The sequence below is a fragment of the Panthera pardus genome, unplaced genomic scaffold (assembly GCF_024362965.1).
Source record: "Panthera pardus isolate Hobbes unplaced genomic scaffold, ASM2436296v1 HiC_scaffold_13, whole genome shotgun sequence".
Classification (NCBI taxonomy): domain Eukaryota; kingdom Metazoa; phylum Chordata; class Mammalia; order Carnivora; family Felidae; genus Panthera; species Panthera pardus.
In genome coordinates this window covers 183,262,184-183,281,978 of record NW_026526688.1, presented here as the reverse complement: position 1 = coordinate 183,281,978, position 19,795 = coordinate 183,262,184, and the positions used below count along the sequence as shown (strand labels likewise).

At 38.1% G+C, this 19,795-nt stretch overlaps 1 protein-coding gene across 4 annotated transcripts in view; it reads left to right on the top strand.

The window, feature by feature from the left end:
* The window catches only part of TBC1D19 (TBC1 domain family member 19), a 144,525-nt gene extending 129,887 nt beyond the window's left edge, over window positions 1–14,638 (top strand). For 3 of the 4 annotated variants that reach the window (XM_019453541.2, XM_019453543.2, XM_053901632.1), the window contains 4 exons: window positions 1,846–1,937; window positions 8,527–8,642; window positions 13,128–13,198; window positions 14,224–14,638. In XM_019453541.2, the coding sequence (XP_019309086.1) occupies window positions 1,846–1,937; window positions 8,527–8,642; window positions 13,128–13,198; window positions 14,224–14,298 (354 nt within the window). In that variant the 3' untranslated portion in view covers window positions 14,299–14,638. Of the gene's footprint in view, window positions 1–1,845; window positions 1,938–8,526; window positions 8,643–8,912; window positions 10,277–13,127; window positions 13,199–14,223 lie in introns of those variants that run through there. The other variant, XM_019453542.2, reaches the window with a different exon arrangement.
* Window positions 14,639–19,795: the final 5,157 nt, after the last annotated feature.

Below are 19,795 nucleotides of genomic sequence, written 5' to 3'. Positions count from 1 at the left end.
CTTGGGTAGTCCTCGGCTAATGGCAAGTGTCCTGTAAATAAATGAGTGCTGTTTTTACTGTTGTTGTTGCTGTGATTATCATCATCATCATCTCTTCTTTGTTAATGAAAATCAAACATTTATCTGTCACTTATTTTTCAATTTCACATTTGACTAGTTATCAGTTACCATACTGATATTTTCTTTGTGTTTATTCAGTAGATAGCTCCGTTGACCTCAAAGTCAAAGAGGAGCATATTGGGAGTTGAACATTTTTATCTGTTTTATTTGGCCAGTCCTTTATCCTATCTTTTTTTCCACCCATGAGCTTGAGTAAAAGCAGTATTTATTTTATATATTTTTTTTCACCTTTGGGCCTGCTCTGGTTTACTTGTGGGTAATCTGACTGACTCTCCAGAAGAAACAGTAAATTAGAACGTATCAGGGCTACCAGATTTCCCTAAAGAGAAGACTCTGTCCCTGCTGTTAAACTGAATTGCTGTTCTTTATCCCCCCCCCAGTTTAACCCTGTGTATTCCTGTTCCGCTTTCCTGTGTCTCCACCTTTGCTCCCATCATTGCTCGTGAGAGCCAGCAGATAACAGAAATCCAGGATGTCTCACATGAACAAAGGAGGCACCACCAATTATCTTGGGTTTCTTCTCTCCGAGACAACTTGAGTTAGTGCTTATCTCACATTAATTTTTAGTCTAATCCGAAATATGCTAACAATTCTATTTTCTAATAACCTCATTTTTAGCCTCAGATTTCTTACTCTCATATTCTGTACCATTTTATGCTTCAGAGTTTAAAAAAAAATTTTTTTTTTAAGTGGCTGCCCGTTACACACCCACAGTGTCTGTCCCTGTGCAGAGCACTGAAGCTTGACGCCCAGCAAACCCTGGATATTCTTTCTCTGTCTCCGTGCTGACCCTGAGGTGTCCTTTTTCAGCGAATTGGTTGGGCCAGCCCTGCCTCTGCCCTTTCTTTATTCAGTGGCAGTCGTCTCCTTTTCTGGCTTGCAGCCAGACTCAACTATTTGGAACCACGACAGCCTTTTTTCTCTAGAAACTCACAAAGAGGATCAAAACTTCCTTACAAAGATCAACCCTGCGGAATGCTGAGCTACAAGAAAGACTTTATTCAGAGTTGTCAAGTAATAAACACACTTGAAAAGCCATCTGCTTAAATCGGTTACTTCTTGTCCTCTACAAATAATGCCCTTATAAAGGGTAGATTTCAGATACATACACAGATGTATAGTTCAGGCATAATGTGTATATGTCTTTATACTAAGCAACCATTCTCGTTTGATAACTTCCTGATGCAAATTTCAAGCAGTCAGGAGTCCCTTTTCCCCTGGGGATGGATTTCAAAGAAAGTGAAAACAGCAGGAAATACTTTCCTTGATGGGTGAGGCAGCTAGAAGGGAAAGGACACACGGAGGCATAAAGTAAAGGGTGTGACTATAGTACCAGAGAAATACCTGGAAACTGGAATGGATCCAGAAAAAACTAGTTTGCTGGACCTAAGTGATAATACCGGGCTTACAAAGTAGCATGTTTTCTATAAAATGATGTTTTTCCTTGGACTCTGAGCATTATACACCAGATTATATAGGGAACGTATTGTGTTAAAAAGGAGGCTCCTTGGCATATCTGTAATAGTAAGTATCCATAAAGAGGGAAAAATTTATCTTTAAACACAGTATTAGAGATCATTAGTACATTTCCTGTTTTTGACTCTTAGACAATATACAAATATTTATGTTAATCTTTTCCTCATTTCCATTTGAATAATTTATTGGCAGAGTTCATTTTTAAATACTAAAATATATTTTTCTTTTGTGTTTTGTTATTATATCCAGGGTATTGTGTCCCTCTGTCTGCTGTTTGAAACTCTTCTTCAAACTTACCTCCCCCAGCTCTTTTATCATCTACGAGAAATTGGGGCTCAACCGTGAGTACCTTTCTTTCCTAATTGAAGAATAGATTGTTTGACATCAGAAGGTTCTCTTATATCATTGTAAAGCGCTTTTAAAGATACAGTAATTCCTCAGAGAAATTAAACTAACAGTTTCTCCAATGAAACAATAATTATCAGGTAGTAAAGTGTAGCTGTACATTGTGCCAAAAGTTTTTGGAAGAATTCCCAAAATCCTGATAAATTTTTATTTGCTGGGATTTTTATGCCTGGTCCAAGAAGCACCAAAATGAACTTATTTCCATTTAGAATGAGAGGTGTTGGCCAAAACTGAGGCAAAAATTTGTGGATACAAATACTACCCAAGAAATGTGATAATAATAAAATTAAGTCAGTTTAGGCTAAATTTATCAGAGAACAACTTATGAAAGCTATATAAATTAAAGTTTGCTGTCTTGTTAAAGGAAACAGATAAATTACCTAGCAATGACTGTGATTTTTTTTCATCCCAAAATTTGAAGATTTGTTCATTTACCTCAGTATTAGTTATCAGTGAATATATAGGGTGTCTCTGGACTTCCATATTATTGGTTCTCTTCTCTTTTTGAAATAACAATGTCTAAGGCAACAGAAGTTTCTAAATGATTGATTAATATTTTGTTACTGTCTTCCCCTTCGTGCAACCAGTTTCCACTATTGGGAGGACATATTTGAAAGGTGCATTAACTCTGAGATGGCAAAAGTAGTTAATGGGAAATACAACAGTTTAGTATTTGTCTTCCCCACACTTGAATCCACATCAGGTAGATGGATGGATGGATGGATGGATGGATGGATGGATGGATGGATGGATGAGTGGGTATGTTTAGGAGACAGACCAGGGTTTAAATTCTGTCTACTAAACTGTATAATCCTAATGAAGTTATTGAATTCATCTAAGTTTCATTTTCTTTCTTTAAATCAAGATAATTCAATTTCCTCATCTTTAGAATCAAGAGAATTCCTACCTCATGAAGTTGTTTCAATAGTGAAGGATTTTATATATATTCTTTCTGTAAAGCACCATTGAATTTCAGACATCTTAGATCTTAGAAATGCCATTTATAAAACAACATTTCATATCATCCACTGATAATACTGAGCTTGTACCCTTTCCTTCGTAGCCAGTAAAAAACAGGATTCTGTTAATGTTTAAGATTATAAAACAAGAATGTGCCGGAAATATTTTATATTGTACACAGGTCTCTTTTTTTCTTAAATTTGTAGTAAATTGACCTTTGTTTTTACTCTTGTGGAATGAACATTTGAATATAATGAGGTTTTACCATGATTAAGATGTTTAGTTTACTGCTAGAAACTAAAATCCTAACTTTTTTCTAGCCTATTTATATACTTCAATCATTAAAAGGAACAAATTTATTTCAATGACTCATGATAAACATTAAAATTCTTATGCAGAAGAAAGTATTAAAAATTAATTATCAAGCTAGAAATACATTCTTAAAAGGCTTTTATGAATTGAAGGTTTTTAAATTAGAATTTAATTTTTTAATAGATATAGGACTATTCAAGTTACCGATATCTTCTTGAGTAAGTTTTGGTATTTTGTTCATTTTATCTAAGTTATCGTATTTATGGACATAAAGTTATTTATAATATTCCCTAATTATTCTTAATTAGCCTTTTAATATGTATAGAATCACAGTGACAACATCTCTCTCATTCTCGAGATTGATATTTGTATCTTCTCTTTTTTCTTGATTGTTTGGCTAGAGGTTTATTAATTTTATTCTTTGAAAGAAACATGTTTTGGTTTCTTTAATTTTCTCTCTTGTTTTTCTGTCTTAAATTTCATTGATTTATGCTCTTATATTTATTATTTCCTTCCTTATGTTTGCTTTAGGCTTATTTTGCACTTGTCTTCTTGTTTAAGGTTGAAGATCATTAGTTTGAGACTTTTCTTCTTTTCTGATATAAGCAATATTGTTATAAATTGCCTTCAAAGCACTGCATTCCCTCCACACAACAAATTTTGATATGTTGTGTTTTCATTTTCATTCAGTTCAAAATGTTTCTTAATTTCTCTTGTCACTTCTTTTTGACCATGGGTTTTATTAGAAGCATGTTGTTTAATTTCTAAACAGTTGTTTAATTTCTAAATATTCTAAATATTTCTGTTATTGATTTCTATTTTAATTCTGTTGCAGTTAGACAACATGCTTCATAAGATTTCAGTTTTTTAAAATGTATCGAAGTTTGTAACGTGGCCCAGAATTTGATCTGTCTTGGTGAATATTACAAATACATTTGAAAAGCATTCATGTTCTGCTGTTGCTCAGCAAAATATTCTATAAATGTCAACAAAGTCAAGTGGTTGGTAATGTTCAAGCCTTCTATAAACTTACTAATTTTCTGTCTACTTTTTCTATTAATTTTTGAGAAAGAAATGTTGGTCTCCAATTATAATTGTGAATATGTCTATTTCTTCCTTCATTGGTACACATATTTTACTTCATGTATTAGAGGCTCTGTTTTTAGGAGAACTGATCCCTATATCATTATTGATGTCTTTATTCCCGGCAATAAGTCTACTACATTTGATAGAGCTGTCGCGGCTTTCTTTCAGTTACAATTTGTGTGGTGTATTCTTTCTGTCCTTTTACTTTTAACATATTGATTATCTATGTCTTTATTTTTTAAATGGCTTTCTTGTCAAAAGTGTAACTGGGTTTTCCAGTGTGTCAGTTTGTCTCTTTAATTGGTATGTTTGTTCCACTTACATTTAATAATTGATATTATTAGATTATAGTAATATCAATTGATACCATCTGCTATCTTGGCAGACATTTTCAATTTGTCTTTTTTCGTTCTTTTTTCCTTTTTTCCTGCATACTTTTTAATTGAGTATTTTTTTAAATAATGCATTAATAATTTTTAATATCTATTACATTTTGAAATGATAATATTTGAGACATACTAAATTAAATAAAATATATTGTTGAGATTTAATTTACCCATTTCTTTTATTTATTTATTTATTTATTTATTTATTAACGTTTATTTATTTTTGAGACAGAGAGAGACAGAGCATGAACAGGGGAGGGGCAGAGAGAGAGGGAGACACAGAATTTGAAACGGGCTCCAGGCTCTGAGCAGTCAGCACAGAGCCCGACGCGGGGCTCGAACTCATGGACCGCGAGATCATGACCTGAGCCGAAGTCGGACGCTTAGCCGACTGAGCCACCCAGGCGCCCCTACCCATTTCTTTTTACTTCTTTTAATGTGGTTGTTAGAAAATTTTAACTTACATGTGTGGCTTTCATTATATTTCTTTTTTTTTTAATATATGAAATTTATTGTCAAATTGGTTTCCATGCAACGCCCAGTGCTCATCCCAAAAGATGCCCTCTTCAATGCCCATCACCTACCCTCCCCTCCCTCCCACCCTCCATCAACCCTCAGTTTGTTCTCAGTTTTTAAGAGTCTCTTATGCTTTGGCTGTCTCCCACTCTAACCTCTTTGTTTTATTTTTTTTTCCCTTCCCCTCCCCCATGGGTTTCTGTTAAGTTTCTCGGGATCCACATAAGAGTGAAAACATAGGGTATCTGTCTTTCTCAGTGTGGCTTATTTCACTTAGCATCACACTCTCCAGTTCCATCCATGTTGCTACAAGAAGCCATATTTCATTCTTTCTCATTGCCACGTAGTACTCCATTGTGTATATAAACCACGATGTCTTTATCCATTCATCAGTTGATGGACATTTAGGCTCTTTCCATAATTTGGCTATTGTTAAGAGTGCTGCTATAAACATTGGGGTACAAGTGCCCCTATGCATCAGTACTCCTGTATCCCTTGGGTAAATTCCTAGCAGTGCTACTGCTGGGTCATAGGGTAGGTCTATTTTTAATTTTTTGAGGAACCTCCACACTGTTTTCCAGAGTGGCTGCACCAGTTTGCATTCCCACCAACAGTACAAGAGGGTTCTCACACCAGTCAGAGTGGCCAAAATGAACAAATCAGGAGACTATAGATGCTGGAGAGGATGTGGAGAAATGCGAACCCTCTTAATTGAGTATTTTTTATTCCATTTTATCACTACTGTGGATTATTATTTATACCTTTTTTAAAACATCTTTTTTCATAGATATCTGTCTTAGTTCAGTCTGCTGTAACAAATTACCATAGACTGTGTGGCTCATGAATAACAGAAACTTATTTCCCACAGTTCTGAAAACTAAAAGTCCAAGATCAAGGTGATAGCATGGTTCAGTGAGGACCCTCTTCTTCAGTGAGTTCCAGTGAGGACCCTCTTCTAGGCTGCAGACTATGGACTTCTTATTGGACTTATTCTCCACGTGGTGGAGAGCAGAGAAGAGAAACAGGCTCTCTCACGACTCTCATTAAGGCACTAATCCCAACCATGAGGGCTTCATTTTTTTCCAATTACCACCCTAGGGCTCCCCCTTTTTCCTAATACCATCACATTGTGAGGTAGAGTTTCAACATATACATGGCGGGTGGGAGGACACAACCATTCAGTCCATAAGAGTGCTCTGGGGTTTACAATATACACTTAAAAAAATTTGTTTTAATGTTTATTTATTTTTGAGGGAAAGAGAGAAAGAGAAAGAGTACGAGCAGGAGTGGGACAGAGAGAGAAGGGGACAGAGGATCTGAAGTGGGCTCTGCACTGAAAGCCTGATGCGAGGCTCAAACTCACAGACCCCGAGATCATGACCTGAGCCAAAGTCAGGTGCTTAATGGACTGAGTCACCCAGGAGCCCCTACAATACCCTACAATATGCATTTTTAATTAATTACCTTCTACCTTCAAATAAACTCCAGCATGGATGGCTTTACTGGTAAATTCTGCCAGACATTTCGGGAAAAATGTTTTTTTCATTAGCCACTATCAAGATCTTTTCTCAGCAGCTTGATTCTGATGTATCTGGACATGGATTTCTGTGCTTGGGGTTTGCTAAGCTTCTTGAATCTTTAAGCTTGTATCTTTTGCCAAATTTAGGACATTTTCAATCATTATTTCGTCCAGTACTTTTTTCTGTAACATATTTATTCTCCTTCTCTTCTAGAATTCCAGTGACACAAATGTTAAAACTTTTGGTCTTATCCCAAAGGTCCCTGAAACTATTCACTTCATTTTCAATCATTTTTACTCTATGGTTCCGATTAGGCATTTTCTATTGATCTGTATTCAAAATCACTGGCTCTTTTCTCTGTCCTTACCATTTTGCTGTTGGGTCTATCCAGTGAGGGTTGTTTTCTGTTTTTTGTTATTTTTCAGTTTTGAAGTTTCCATTTGGTTCTTAGGAAAACTCATAGAACTGTGCATTAATAAGGGTAAATTTTACTATCCATAAATTATACCTCAATGAACTTTATTTATAATAAACTAATTCTGTGCTGTACATAGAGGGGGGCACAATGTGTGGTGCTGTTGTTCTATTAAGACACTGACAAATCCAATAAAATGAAACTAGTTGATCTTAATCATTTAGACTTAAAAGACAAATGATCTTTTTTTAATTTAAAATATCTTGTGGCCAAAAATTACTGTGGCATTCATAAGCAGATATTCTTAAAGCCAACCAAAAAGTTTAATTTGTCAATGCTACTCCCTTTGTGTACCTTGGTATATTAGAATAATAGTTATCTAGTATTGAGGAATTTCTGAAAACTTGGGGGTCTTTTTGGTCTTAAGAGAATTAATACATCAAGAAAGGCAATCTTTAGATTCCTTTCTCTTGCTTTAAGAAAGTAGCACAGATATTTATCTATATAATATTGTAACAGCTCCAGCAAAGAGTTTGGCTAACACTTCTCAGGAGCAGTTAAGTGATGGTAAGAATAGATAACACAGAAATGTGAGGGAATAGTTTGTCTCTTAAAGCACCAAAGCTAACGAGTTCATTTCCTGATTTCAGAGATAAATTATTATTGTAACATAACCTACTTATAAATAGTGGGATCTCGTATCTCTTAGGATTTTTTTTTTGTCAAAGTCAATTGAATTCTCCGGTTGTTCCCCTTTAAAATGAAGGGTTTGAAATCAGAAATCTATTTCTAAGGTCCCTTATAACTTCACAACTATTTGCCTTCAAAGACTCCTACTTCTTGTTTTATTTTATTCATCCTATGTAGCCTTTTGACTGAAACGTAGGACTATAACTTATTGAATTGGAAAAGTATGCAGCTGCCAAGCATTTTTCCAGTATTTTGAATAAAAATTCAAATAATCGTGATTCGAATGATTCAAACTGTTAAGGACTGTTGACTAGTAAGATCACCTCATTGATAACTAATTAGTAAAGACCCTGAAAAATAGCACATAGAAGTGAGTTTTCTAAAGGCTGAACTGTAACATAGCAGATATACATATTCCCTCTTGATACGTTGAGACCACTGATTTGAAGACTCATGGCTTCTCACCATTGCACTTTTGCAGCTTTTAAGAGAGCACTTGAGATTTAAATGCTGAGGTGATTTCTAAGACTCACAAAGAAGTTAACTTAACCGTGGAATTGGTTGGCTCTTCTGACATTGTCCGTTTGTAAGAAAAAAACATTCACTGGTAAAATTTATTTTCTTTTTTCTTTGCCTACAGGCTACGCATATCCTTTAAATGGATGGTTCGAGCTTTCTCTGGATATTTAGCTACAGATCAACTCCTGCTTTTGTGGGATAGAATCCTAGGATACAACTCTCTGGAAATTCTTGCTGGTAATAAGTGCTTGTTTGTAAAACACCTGCTGTTTCTATAATAAAGCCCCTTTACTTTCTGACATTCACCATCTGTAATTGCAGTTTGAGTCTATAGGTGCCTGTCATTTCTAATTCCTAAACATTTAATAGATTTACCTGCCTTAGAAGACAAGTACTGAAGTTCTGAGATCTAGATACTTCCGTGTAACTGCCCAACACTAGTGTATCCCGAGTCTTTCTTCTTTGCTCCGAGGAAAGTCCATTTCTCCTCCCCTGCTTTTAGTTTAGCCAGGGCTTACTGTCAGCTGCTGTGAGGTCAGCACAGCAGAGCGTAGGGATACTTCAGTCCTACTCCTGGCTTCTCTACCTTCGCATGTGTTCCGAGCCCCTTCTCAACCACGGCCTAAAATCTAAGCTGACACGGAGCCTCCCTGCGAAGCTGAAATCTCAGCTCTTCTGGACTTGAGTTTGAGTTCTGGACTTGAATGCAAAACCTTTTCCTTTTCGCTAACACCCTCTGACTCCCGGTGGTTGAGTTTCCCCTTTTAGGTATTCTCTTCAGCCAAAAAAGATTTCATCTGTTTTTTCAGGAAGCCACAGATTGATCTCTTATTATAATTAAGCAGGTCTTATAATAGAGATACAAGACAACTGTATGATAATACATAGGGCACAGATTTCTTGTTCATTATATTATTTTGCTTATCTTATACAAAATGATCTCAGTTATTTTAATCATTGGGATTATTAGGAAATTCAAATAAATAGCACAAGGTTTTCACAACAATGGATGGAGAGCAGAAAAGCTGGCAGAGTGCTGGGTCCAACCTTCTCCAGTTGTGTATATTGAATAAATTATCTAACCTGTGTGAGTCTTCATTTCCTTACCTTATATCGATAGCATTATCAAGATCCCGCTCTGGGTAATTGTGGAAACAGTGCTTCATTGAAGAAGTCCCTTTTCTTATAGAAGATTCTTTAGGTACCATATTAACATATTCTTGAATGCTGAGAGGTCTAGAATAATAGTATGTTAATTCAAAAAGCAAAATTAGAGTAATAATAAAGTGTCGCGAAGCAAAACATCACCCTTGGTGTAATCAGAGATACCACTTAATGGTGCTGCTAACAACTCCCAGTATCCTTCTGTCTCAATTGGATTTTGAGCCCGTACAGATAGGCGTGAGGAAAGAAGGGTCTGCCCTCAGCTGTCTTGGCTGAATGGCAGTGATGCATAGACTCTACAGGGAGAGGAATCCTAGAGGGCATCAGGTATGATTCTTTTAGATGTTTCTGACAGGCGGTCCTCACCCTCTGCTTAAACACTTCAGTGTAGGGTCGTCCTTGTCTGACGAGTTAGCCCATCTCACTTCTGGATGACATGACTTGCTAAAATGGACTCCTGTTAAGCCAGGGTTATCGTCATGTTTTTTCTACCCTCGCCTTTCCCCAGAGCCTTCTACTTTCCAGCCTAAGAAGCCTTGTTTTCTGCTACTGTTTCTCAGGCAACAGGATTGTAGACTTTCCAGCAAATAAATCTCCTCTGGGTGTGTCATAAATTTTGAAGAGTGTTGTGTTTAGTTGCTGTTGTTGTTGTTTATCATTTCAAAATATTAGAGCATGTTAAAGAAAGGGGGCTCAGTATAAGAAAGTACTTTCTAATAATTAGGATTTTTCAAAACTAGAATGGGCTTTTTAATGGTCACCTGAAGGTTAAGAGGTTTTCTACTGTGAAAGAAATGTGGAATTGAAAGACCTTTAAGCCCTCTAACAATTTAAATGTTCTCATTCTGGGACTTATCACCCCTCAGCAAACTTATGTGAAAGAGAAATAAATGAATGTTGACTAACGCGTTTCCTCGAAGCTAGGCACCCTGCTGGAGCTCAGAACATTAATAAAAACGTTACTGACGAACAGGTAGAAATGCACTCTGCACCGGTTTCCTACTTTCCCTGAACGGTTTTTAAAAAATCAGCAGGGAAGAATTACAGAACATGTAGAAATGGAACTAGACTCCCCTCCCATGAATTCAGATCAAGAGCCAGAGGATGGATAATTTCATGTAGGGGTACCCAAACTCATTGTTATTATTTCAGACATTTGGGGGGATGAATATTTTGGGACCACCTTTTTTGCCCAAGTTAGTTATTATATAGCCTTTAGAAAGTTTTAGTAAATATTACTAATTTAGTAAGTATTACTAAAAATTAATTATGAATTAATGAGGGTCTTTTGAGGAACAGTTTAAAGCAAAGGTGCCTGAATGTTTGTGATAGAGTTGCTTAGAATTAACGAGCATAGCTTAAACGGCCAAAAGGAAATGTTAGAGTCTCTCTACCTCATGTGAAGCATGATTGCAGTTGAAAATATCCCAAAGTGGAGAGCTTTTCTCCTTGGCAAACAGAAGTGTTCTGCGGAAAGGCTGGGCAAATCAAACATGAGGCAGACGCAAAGGAACTTCTGTGATGTGACACCAAGATAAATAAAGGTTATGAGCACATAAGCATTTGGATGCTGAGGTCAATTAGTGGCCTGATCTTTTTTCCCCCCTCTTATCTACCTTTGGAAAAACAATTTCCCGCCATGTAAAACTCTTTCCTGCTACAGCAGAAAGTTTGGCCATCCTGTCAAGCTTTCACCAACTCTGTTGAATTATACACAAAAAAGGAAGTAGCCATCATACTCCTTAGCTTCTCAAATGTCTCCATTGTCAAAATGATTCTAGATATTAGGAAAACTATAGAGAAGTTGCTGGTCGAAAGAAATTATTTTCTTTGATACTCTTATAAACATAGACACTCGGTGACTCTAAAGTTCTTAAGTTTTCTCCTTTTCAGTTAAAAGGTAAAAGTCTTTGTCCCTGATCTCTTGCATCCCTTGTTACAAATTAAATAATCCCATCTGATTTGGCTTTTTAAAGTTTTGTTTTACCACCACCATCTTCCCCCTACCCCCCACCCACCCCGAGAATTTTCCTGCCTAACTAGTCGCAATGCTTTTTTTTGCCAGACTGTCCAAAATCTATTGTACCCTAAAAAATGCCTGTGTTTCCCAGTCTGGTCTTGTTGCTCTGTGCCTCTCTCTGGGAAAATTAAGAGGTCTGGATGTTGACGTCTACTCCCCTGTCAGAGCCCAGGATCATCATAGCATCATCCTTCAGGCCATCTCTGGAAAACCATTCTGAAGGGCAGCAGAGAGGACTCATAGGAAAGCACCCAGATTTTCATGTCAGGGAAGACTCATTACTACTTACCTTCAGTCTAAGTGCTAAGAGTGGTTAGATGCTTAGGCTCCAGAGCCAGAGTTAAGTTCTCACTCCACTGTTTTCTACCTGTGTGGCTTTGAACATGCCATCCAAACTCACTGGGCCCCAGTTTCCACCTTAATACAGTAGGGCTAGCAATGGTTCTTAACTCAGAGTTGGTATGAGAACTGTCAGTAGCATTGTTGTGATTCCCACAGTAAAAATGTGTTTTAAAAAACTATCTATTTGGATTAGCTCTGCCAGAAACTCAGGAGCCAGTCTTTCAAATAATTTTGAAGATTCCTTACCATTTATTTCCTAAATTTCAAGGACTTGTGGGGTAGAGAATAAACTACCACCACTGCTGATGGAAGAGAAAAAAGGGGGGAGAAGTCAAGAGCCATCCTTAGGCTTGCCATCACCTTGTCAGGGCACCCACCTCTCACATGGGTCCTTTCACTGGCCATGATGATGCACTCCCACATGTGGGGCTTCGTGGCAGATTATGTAAGAAGAAAGATTACACGTTAGCATTACTTTCTTTTCATAGGCATATGCAACGTATGCAAACGTTGCTTTCCACTCCATGTACATTATTGACCTTCAAGGTGTCCTATAATTTTTTTTTTCAAAGTTTCAACTTCTTTTTCCTATAGCCAGCGTTAATGTAAATTTCGGGATCAGTCCACAGCAGCTCTCCCCACATACCCATCCACTTATGACACTCTAAGAAAGTCAATGCCGAGTATAAAAGTATAACAAAATATTATAAAAATATTTTTTTAAGAAAACGCTTTATTGCCACATTTCTATCAGGACCTCTTGAGACATATGAAACGTGATCTGATAAACTTGAAAATACAGTCTCCATATAACTTTTCAGAACCCTGTTGCGTTAGTAAAAAACACCTGCATCAAATAAACCTTTAATTGTAAGTAATCATTAGATCTCCGTGCCATTTAAAAACTTGTAATTTAAGTTACAGGCATGAAAGCAATCATTTCTAAAAACGGCTCTTTTAAGACCACTGAATTTTCCTTTTTCCCCAAACTATGGGATTCAGTTTATCTATCCTCCGGGCACTCTGTTCTCCGGAGGAGATCATTTCCCTTCGTCGCAGGACCTAAACTGCAGTGCATGCGTGCAAGTCACGTAAAGCACCAGTTCTGGGCTCTCCTAGGGGGTTGCGGGCATAGCAGTAAATTTGTCGGGCTGATGAGTAGGTCAGCAGTTGAAATAGTGTGCATTCTTTTCCAGTCCTGGCAGCTGCTGTGTTTGCTTTCCGAGCAGTGAACCTGATGGAGGTGACATCACTGGCTGCAGCTGAAGTAAGGATAAGTTTCACTGGGACGGGATGGAAATAGTTCCTGAGAGAGTGCCAGGCTTGGGCACTTCAGTCTCAGATGCATAGGACACACATGACTCATAGCCTCATTTCTTCACTTGGGTAAAGCCTATAAGTTTCGAGCTAAGGAATATTAAGTATTCAAGATTCCTTAATTAGTTGAGAACAATCTTCTTGTGAAGGAGTCACACACAAGATTATATAGGAAACCATTACAACTGTTACGGGAAACCAGACACCCAGTAGTTTTAGTAGAAACTATTGGAGCCCAAGTTGCATTTTCTTATTGCACACGTCCACATATTCTGCTAGAACAAAGAAAATCTAGTCAAGAGAGTTAAAGAGCATGCGTTTGGATGATACAGTAAAGATACGTAGGCGCTTTTTTTTTGTCATTTAAAATAATGAGTTAATGTTTTAATGTTTCTTTTCAATGGTATAATTTATACCTGACACACAGTTCAATTAAATAGCGGCTTACCATATTACTCTATTTGTTTTTTCTCATAGAAATTTAAATGATACCCTTAAAATAGCTGCCGACATTCTTTGCTTAAAGGGAAAAGGATGTTTATGCGTCTTGCAACTGAATAAACATTAGTTCCGTCTCAAAAACGATTTCCTAAAGCCAGATACTCCTTATACTAGTATAACGGGACCAAGATTCATAATGTACGTTTATTTATAGAAGCAAGTTGAAATATTAGACCTCTTATAAACTCATGCTACCTTGTATATTTGAAGAAGGCTCAAGGCAAAAGTCCAGGTTATTTTCTACTGCACGTTTTAGCATTTTGCACATGTTCTAACATTAAGATATTGAGAAAAGCGAAGGGAGGTCGTAGCTTCAGGACACGTTTTTAGGACGAATGTGAAGAACTCAGAAAGTGTGTCAAAGCCAGAATTGCATGGCAGTGGTGTTTCTGTTGTGCTGTATTTCATAGGCTTCCTTTTGCCAGTTAGAATACTGACATTAACAATTCTTTTTGTTTTGTTTTTTTGTTCCAGGCAGTTCTTGCTGACCTTTCTACCTTAAAAGTTATGCCTCTTCTTCAAATTTTTCTGTTTGCTACTGTCACCTGATCTCCTTCAAGGTCACTGACAACACATCTAGTTTTTTTCATTAGAAAATAATCATGAACTATGCAAACTCTGCATAAAACCAAAATTAAACTTCGCATATAAGCCAATAAAGATCATGTTCCCTCTTCAGTTAAACCTAAGTCGTTTTTCACTTTTTAAAACAAAGCTCTGCACACCAAATGTTCCACTGCATGCTGCTGATTTTCAAGAGAGAAGCAATAGACATAACTTCTGCTAAACTGAGCATACTATATATATATAATCCTGACTTGTAAAAGGCATGTAACGATATATGCAATAAGAGCTAAAGATACTGCAATAAACTTGAAGAGGTAATGTAGCCTCTGGGACAATTTTCTTCCGTCAGTTTGTAAATTTATCTCTAGATAATGTATCATTTTGTCTTATGAATTGTTCTTCACTCAGAGCCAGGGGTGGAGTAGAATGTGGGAAGATTGGAAAAAGGTAATGGAATTCAAGTGTGCTTTGGTGTCTTTAACACCTTTTGTCTCACCAGTGATCTTCTAGATCCCTTTCCACTTTATTTCTCCCTTAAAGGTCTCTACTGGGGAAGGTCAAATAACAGTTGTCTCCATCTGACAATATTTATTCCTCACTTTCCGAAAAAAGAAAATTACGGAGTGATCCCTTCAAACTTCTCAACCTTCCATCTCTTGCCTCGAAGACTTACTTGACCCTGCTGAGGCCTGTTGCCAGGTTCTCCCACTCTGGACGTGCGCAAAGAGGGCATCACGGATTCGATGAAGGGAATGAAAAATCAAAACCGTATCCAATTTTGCTGAATCTTTGTTTAACAAGATTTGCTTCTAGGGCAGAGCCTCTGAGGAACTAGAAGTAGGTACTATACGTTCGTTTTAGAACTGAAGACGTTATGCAAGGCATCAGTCTTATTTTGGTCTTTATTATAATTATTTTATATGACTTGCAAAAGACCTACCACATCTGTCATTCAGAATAATAGAATGTGAAAAAAACGTGTCCAAATTGAAGATGCTGATCATTCCAACAGAACTTTGAATCAATAGATTGATATTCTCACTGAACGCTTAGCATTGTATTTTGTCCAAATGTATTTCCTGAGTCTTTTATTTAAAGAGTACGTATTAGTTAGGAGGTGAATGAGGTTTAGCTCAGCCTACAGGTATGCCGGGGTTTGATATAACTAGTTCTTAATTTGAAAATCTTTGTATATGCTTTATTCATCAGGTACTTACTGAAAAGAAAATCCTAATTTCTTATTCAGGATCGATTCTTAAGGAAGCCCATTTCAGTGCTTTGGCAAGTGATTCAGTTATAACCCTATGCTTTGCCATGCGCTGTGTGCAAATGCACATTCATCACGAAGATATAAGCACACCCTTTGACTACTATCTCTCTTCCCTGTTAGGGAGAGGAGAGAGCGTTTTAAATGATTAAGGTCAGATGTGTATAGATATGCTCATTGTCGGTTTCTTTAAGAGAATATTCATAGGCCTTTTTAAAAGCAGCAGTGTAGTGGTCTCATAGAAAAACTAGACTGAGAGTTTTTGTCCTGGCTGTAAATCCCTAGATAATTTAATCTCTCTTATCTGTAACTGGGGGGGGCGGGGAGGGGGGAGGGCCGGCAGCAGGAAATTATTTGTTTGTGTTTACCTTACCAGGTCGAGTAAGACCAAATGAGAAAATATATTTGAAAGTGATTTTTTTTTTTAAACTGCAAAGCACCAAGCAAGTACAAGCTGTCGTTGGTAATTAATTCTAACTATGACATTTTAAGGCCAAGTGGCAGAAGATAATATATGAGGAATGCTTGACTTCATTAGCCTCTGTCTGACTTTAGTTGATCACTGGAGACTGGGACCACCCAAGATGAAACATGGAGCGTGGCATAGCCGATCCTTCCATTTGAAGCAGGCGGCTCCGGCCAGTGGTTCTGAAGCTGAACCCCAAAGCTTCTGCACGTGTCGCTGCTGTCACAAACCCTCGGCCAGGCTGCTCTTAGCTGCTTGTTAAAAAATTGCATCAAGGGCAGTCAGGCTGTCTTTCCCACTCTGCCTCTCGCTGCACTCTGCACACGGCTCCTCTTGGCTTTCTTCCTCCTGTGTCCTCCCCACCCCGTCGCCTGCCAAGCCCTGACACCCTCCACGTATGCTCCGCTAGGGTCACAAGGACCTAAGCGACCAGGGCTAACTGTGTCATCTTTCCATCTGTGGCATTCACACTGATGGTGAAATAGCCTAGTAGACATCGTATTTGGCTCTTCTGGATTTCAATTCACCTACTAATGTCATATGTATAACTTTATATTATGGAAGAGTTTATCGAACAGACTTTCTGATAGAACTTTTTGGTAATAAGACGTTCCAGCTAACTGCAATTTCCAGCTGGTCTTAACTGCATAGCACCCCTTACCTTCAGCATGTACTCACTCTTCCTATTTTGTACAGAAAATAAAGACCACTAGGGTTGAACCCCCTCAGCATTCCACTTGAAAACTTAGCTTTATTCCCCCTATGCTTATCTCCTTCCTTCTTTTCTCAGGAAGTGTCTAATCTATGCCTACAGCTCTCTAAATACAGGTTCGGTTTGTCACTTCACGCATAAAAATTAACACCCTATTGCTTAAAGGATAAAGTCCAGGCTCCGTAGCATAGCAGGGAAAATCCACCACAGCTTGGTCTTTCCACTCTAGGCCCCCACTTGGATCCATTATCCTATCCTTAAGTTTCACCAGATTACTTGCTGAGCCTCAGCCAGCTATGGCCATGCACCTTGTCTCTGGCAGAAGGACCTCCAGACCTCAAGGCCCATTTCAAGGCCTATTGTGGAGTACCCTGGAGTCTATAAACTGGAATTGATTATGCCCTTGTCTTTGTGCTCATAAAACTGTTTATCCACAAATACAGGTGCTTAGAATATTGAGTGACAGTTTTTTGTATGTATGTTGATTCTCACATTATTTTATCCTGAAGGGAGTTTTCAGTGACCAGGCGGCCTAAGTATGAAGGACGAAAGGCAAATTTTCCATTTGTGTGTGTATCCCCTGACTTGTTCCAAGAATTGTTGAGATCTGTTTTTCTTGAAACTTAATTCCTTCTAAGTATCTGCCAGTCTCCCTTCTTCCACAAAGGCTCTAATTTTTATTTGGGAATTCCTTCCCCTCCTCTTCCCCCCACCCGCCGCCCCCACCCCACATGCTTCAAATGAGGCTGACTCCATCCCAGGACCTCTGGGTCCTGGCCAAGCCGGTCACCACATATCATCCCTCTTGGCCACAGGGATTGCTTCAGGATTAGTGCAAAAATCTAAGACCAATGAGGACCAATGAAACTTGATTGCAAGACTTTGGTTTAATCTTTCAGGAAAGCGGGGTGTAAAAAAGAGAGGATACGGGGCGCCTGGGTGGCTCAGTCAGTTGAGCGCCTGACTTCGGCTCGGGTCATGATCTCACAGCTCGTGAGTTCGAGCCCCGCATCAGGCTCTGTGCTGACAGCTCGGAGCCTGGAGCTTGCTTCGGATTCCATGTCTCCCTCTCCTGCCCTCCGCTGCTCACAATCTGTCTCTCTCTCCTTCAAAAATAAATAAACATTAAAAAAAAAAATTAAAAAGAGAGGATATAGGGTCTGGAGCTGCTGCCTAGAAATGGAAAGAGTGAAAAGCTGCCCTCTTGACCTGGTTGATCCCCCAGTCACATTCTACCAGTCTGCTCCCGGACTGGCACGTTACGTGAGCCAAAAGATTCTCTTTGCAACAGAAAGGATCCTAACTGAAGGAGTAGTTACCTTAACCTTTTAGGTGACCCACTACAACATGGGTATCATTACTTGGTACGGGATTCCTGTCTACATACTGCTTAAACTGGAGGAATCTTTTTTTTTTAACCTTTTTTCAATCAAGACACCACATGACCTTATAAGGATAAATTCTGGGTTTCAGACCTACTGAGCCACCCGAAGCACCTTAAACACACAGTATGTCTCTCAACTTTGGCCCTTCGTCCATATAGCACCCTCTGCTGAGAATGCCTTCTCTTCCTTCTTTACCTCTTACTTGTACCTCAGAACCCAACTCAGGTGTTGCATCATCAGGGAAGACTGCTCCCTTATCAATTCTCCCCATACCCCAAGTTTACATAAGCTGGGTCATAATCATATATTAGCTTTCTTTCTCTTGTACTAGACTCCTAGTGACTCCTTAATGGCCGAAATGAATTCTTTTTCAGCTAGAACCTGGCATTGTGCTTGCCCTGTAGTGGGCTGTAATAAATATTTATTAAACAAACAGCTGAAATCATCTAATTCACTCATTTTACCGATAAGGAAACACGGGCAGTTCAATGACTTGTTCAGTGTTACGCAGCATTTTACCCACTAAGTTGATTTGTGGCCTTGTCCCTACAAGAGAGGATATCTTCCCTTCCAACGGGGAAGGCTATCTTGAGAGAAAAAAAAAACACTTCACACACAACTTACAAACACTTCAGCTCACTCACCTTTTTTCATTTAAATTCACTTTATTAAGGTATAACTTACGTGCGGTAAAATGTATGCATTTGAATGATATAGTTTCATAAGGTTTGACACACATCACCACATCACCATCTGCACCTCGATCATTTGTGGTGTAGAACATTCCCACCACCTGAAACGTTTCTCTTTAATCCCCTTCCCATTTGATCTCCCATATACACCTTCACTCCAGGCAGCCACTCATCTGCTCTGTCCCTGAAGTTTAGATTGGCCTTTTCTAGAGTTTCATTTAAACAGAATGGTACATATGTACTCTTGTGTCTAGCTTCTTGTGCTCAGCACAATGTTTGACGGTCATCCATGTTGCCGTATGATTAGTTGTCCTTTCCTTTTTATCACTGAGCAGTATTTCATTGTGTGACTATTTCATACAGTTTGTTTATCCGTCATTGTTAATGGGCATCCACAGTATTCTCATGTTTTGGTATATTATGGACACAGCTATTTTGAGCATTTGTGTGCAAGGCTTTCTGTGGACCCATAGCTTCCTTTTTTTTTTTTTTTTTTGAGTAAATACCTAGGAGTAGAATGGCCGAGTCATACGTAAGCATAAATTTAACTTTCTACGAAACCTCTAAACTCTTTTCTGAGGTAGTTCTACCATTTTGCATGCCCACCAGCAGTGTGTAAGAGTTCCCCATGCTCCAAACCCTCACCAGCACTTGTTACTATCATGTTAATCATCCTAATAGGTGGTTTTCATTTGCATTTCCCCAATTACTGATGATGTTGAGCATCTTTTCATGCTTATTTGCCATTTATACATATTCGTTTGGAAAGTGTTCAAATATTGTGCCCATTTTTAATTAATTATCTTCAGTTGTAAGAATTTCTTATTCTGGATACACTTATGGTTTTAAAATTTTCTCCCATCCCGTGGCTTGTCTCTTAATTTTCTTAACTATCTTTCAAGGAGCAAAACTTTTAACTTTGTTGAATCAGTTTATCTTTTTTTCTTTTTATGGATC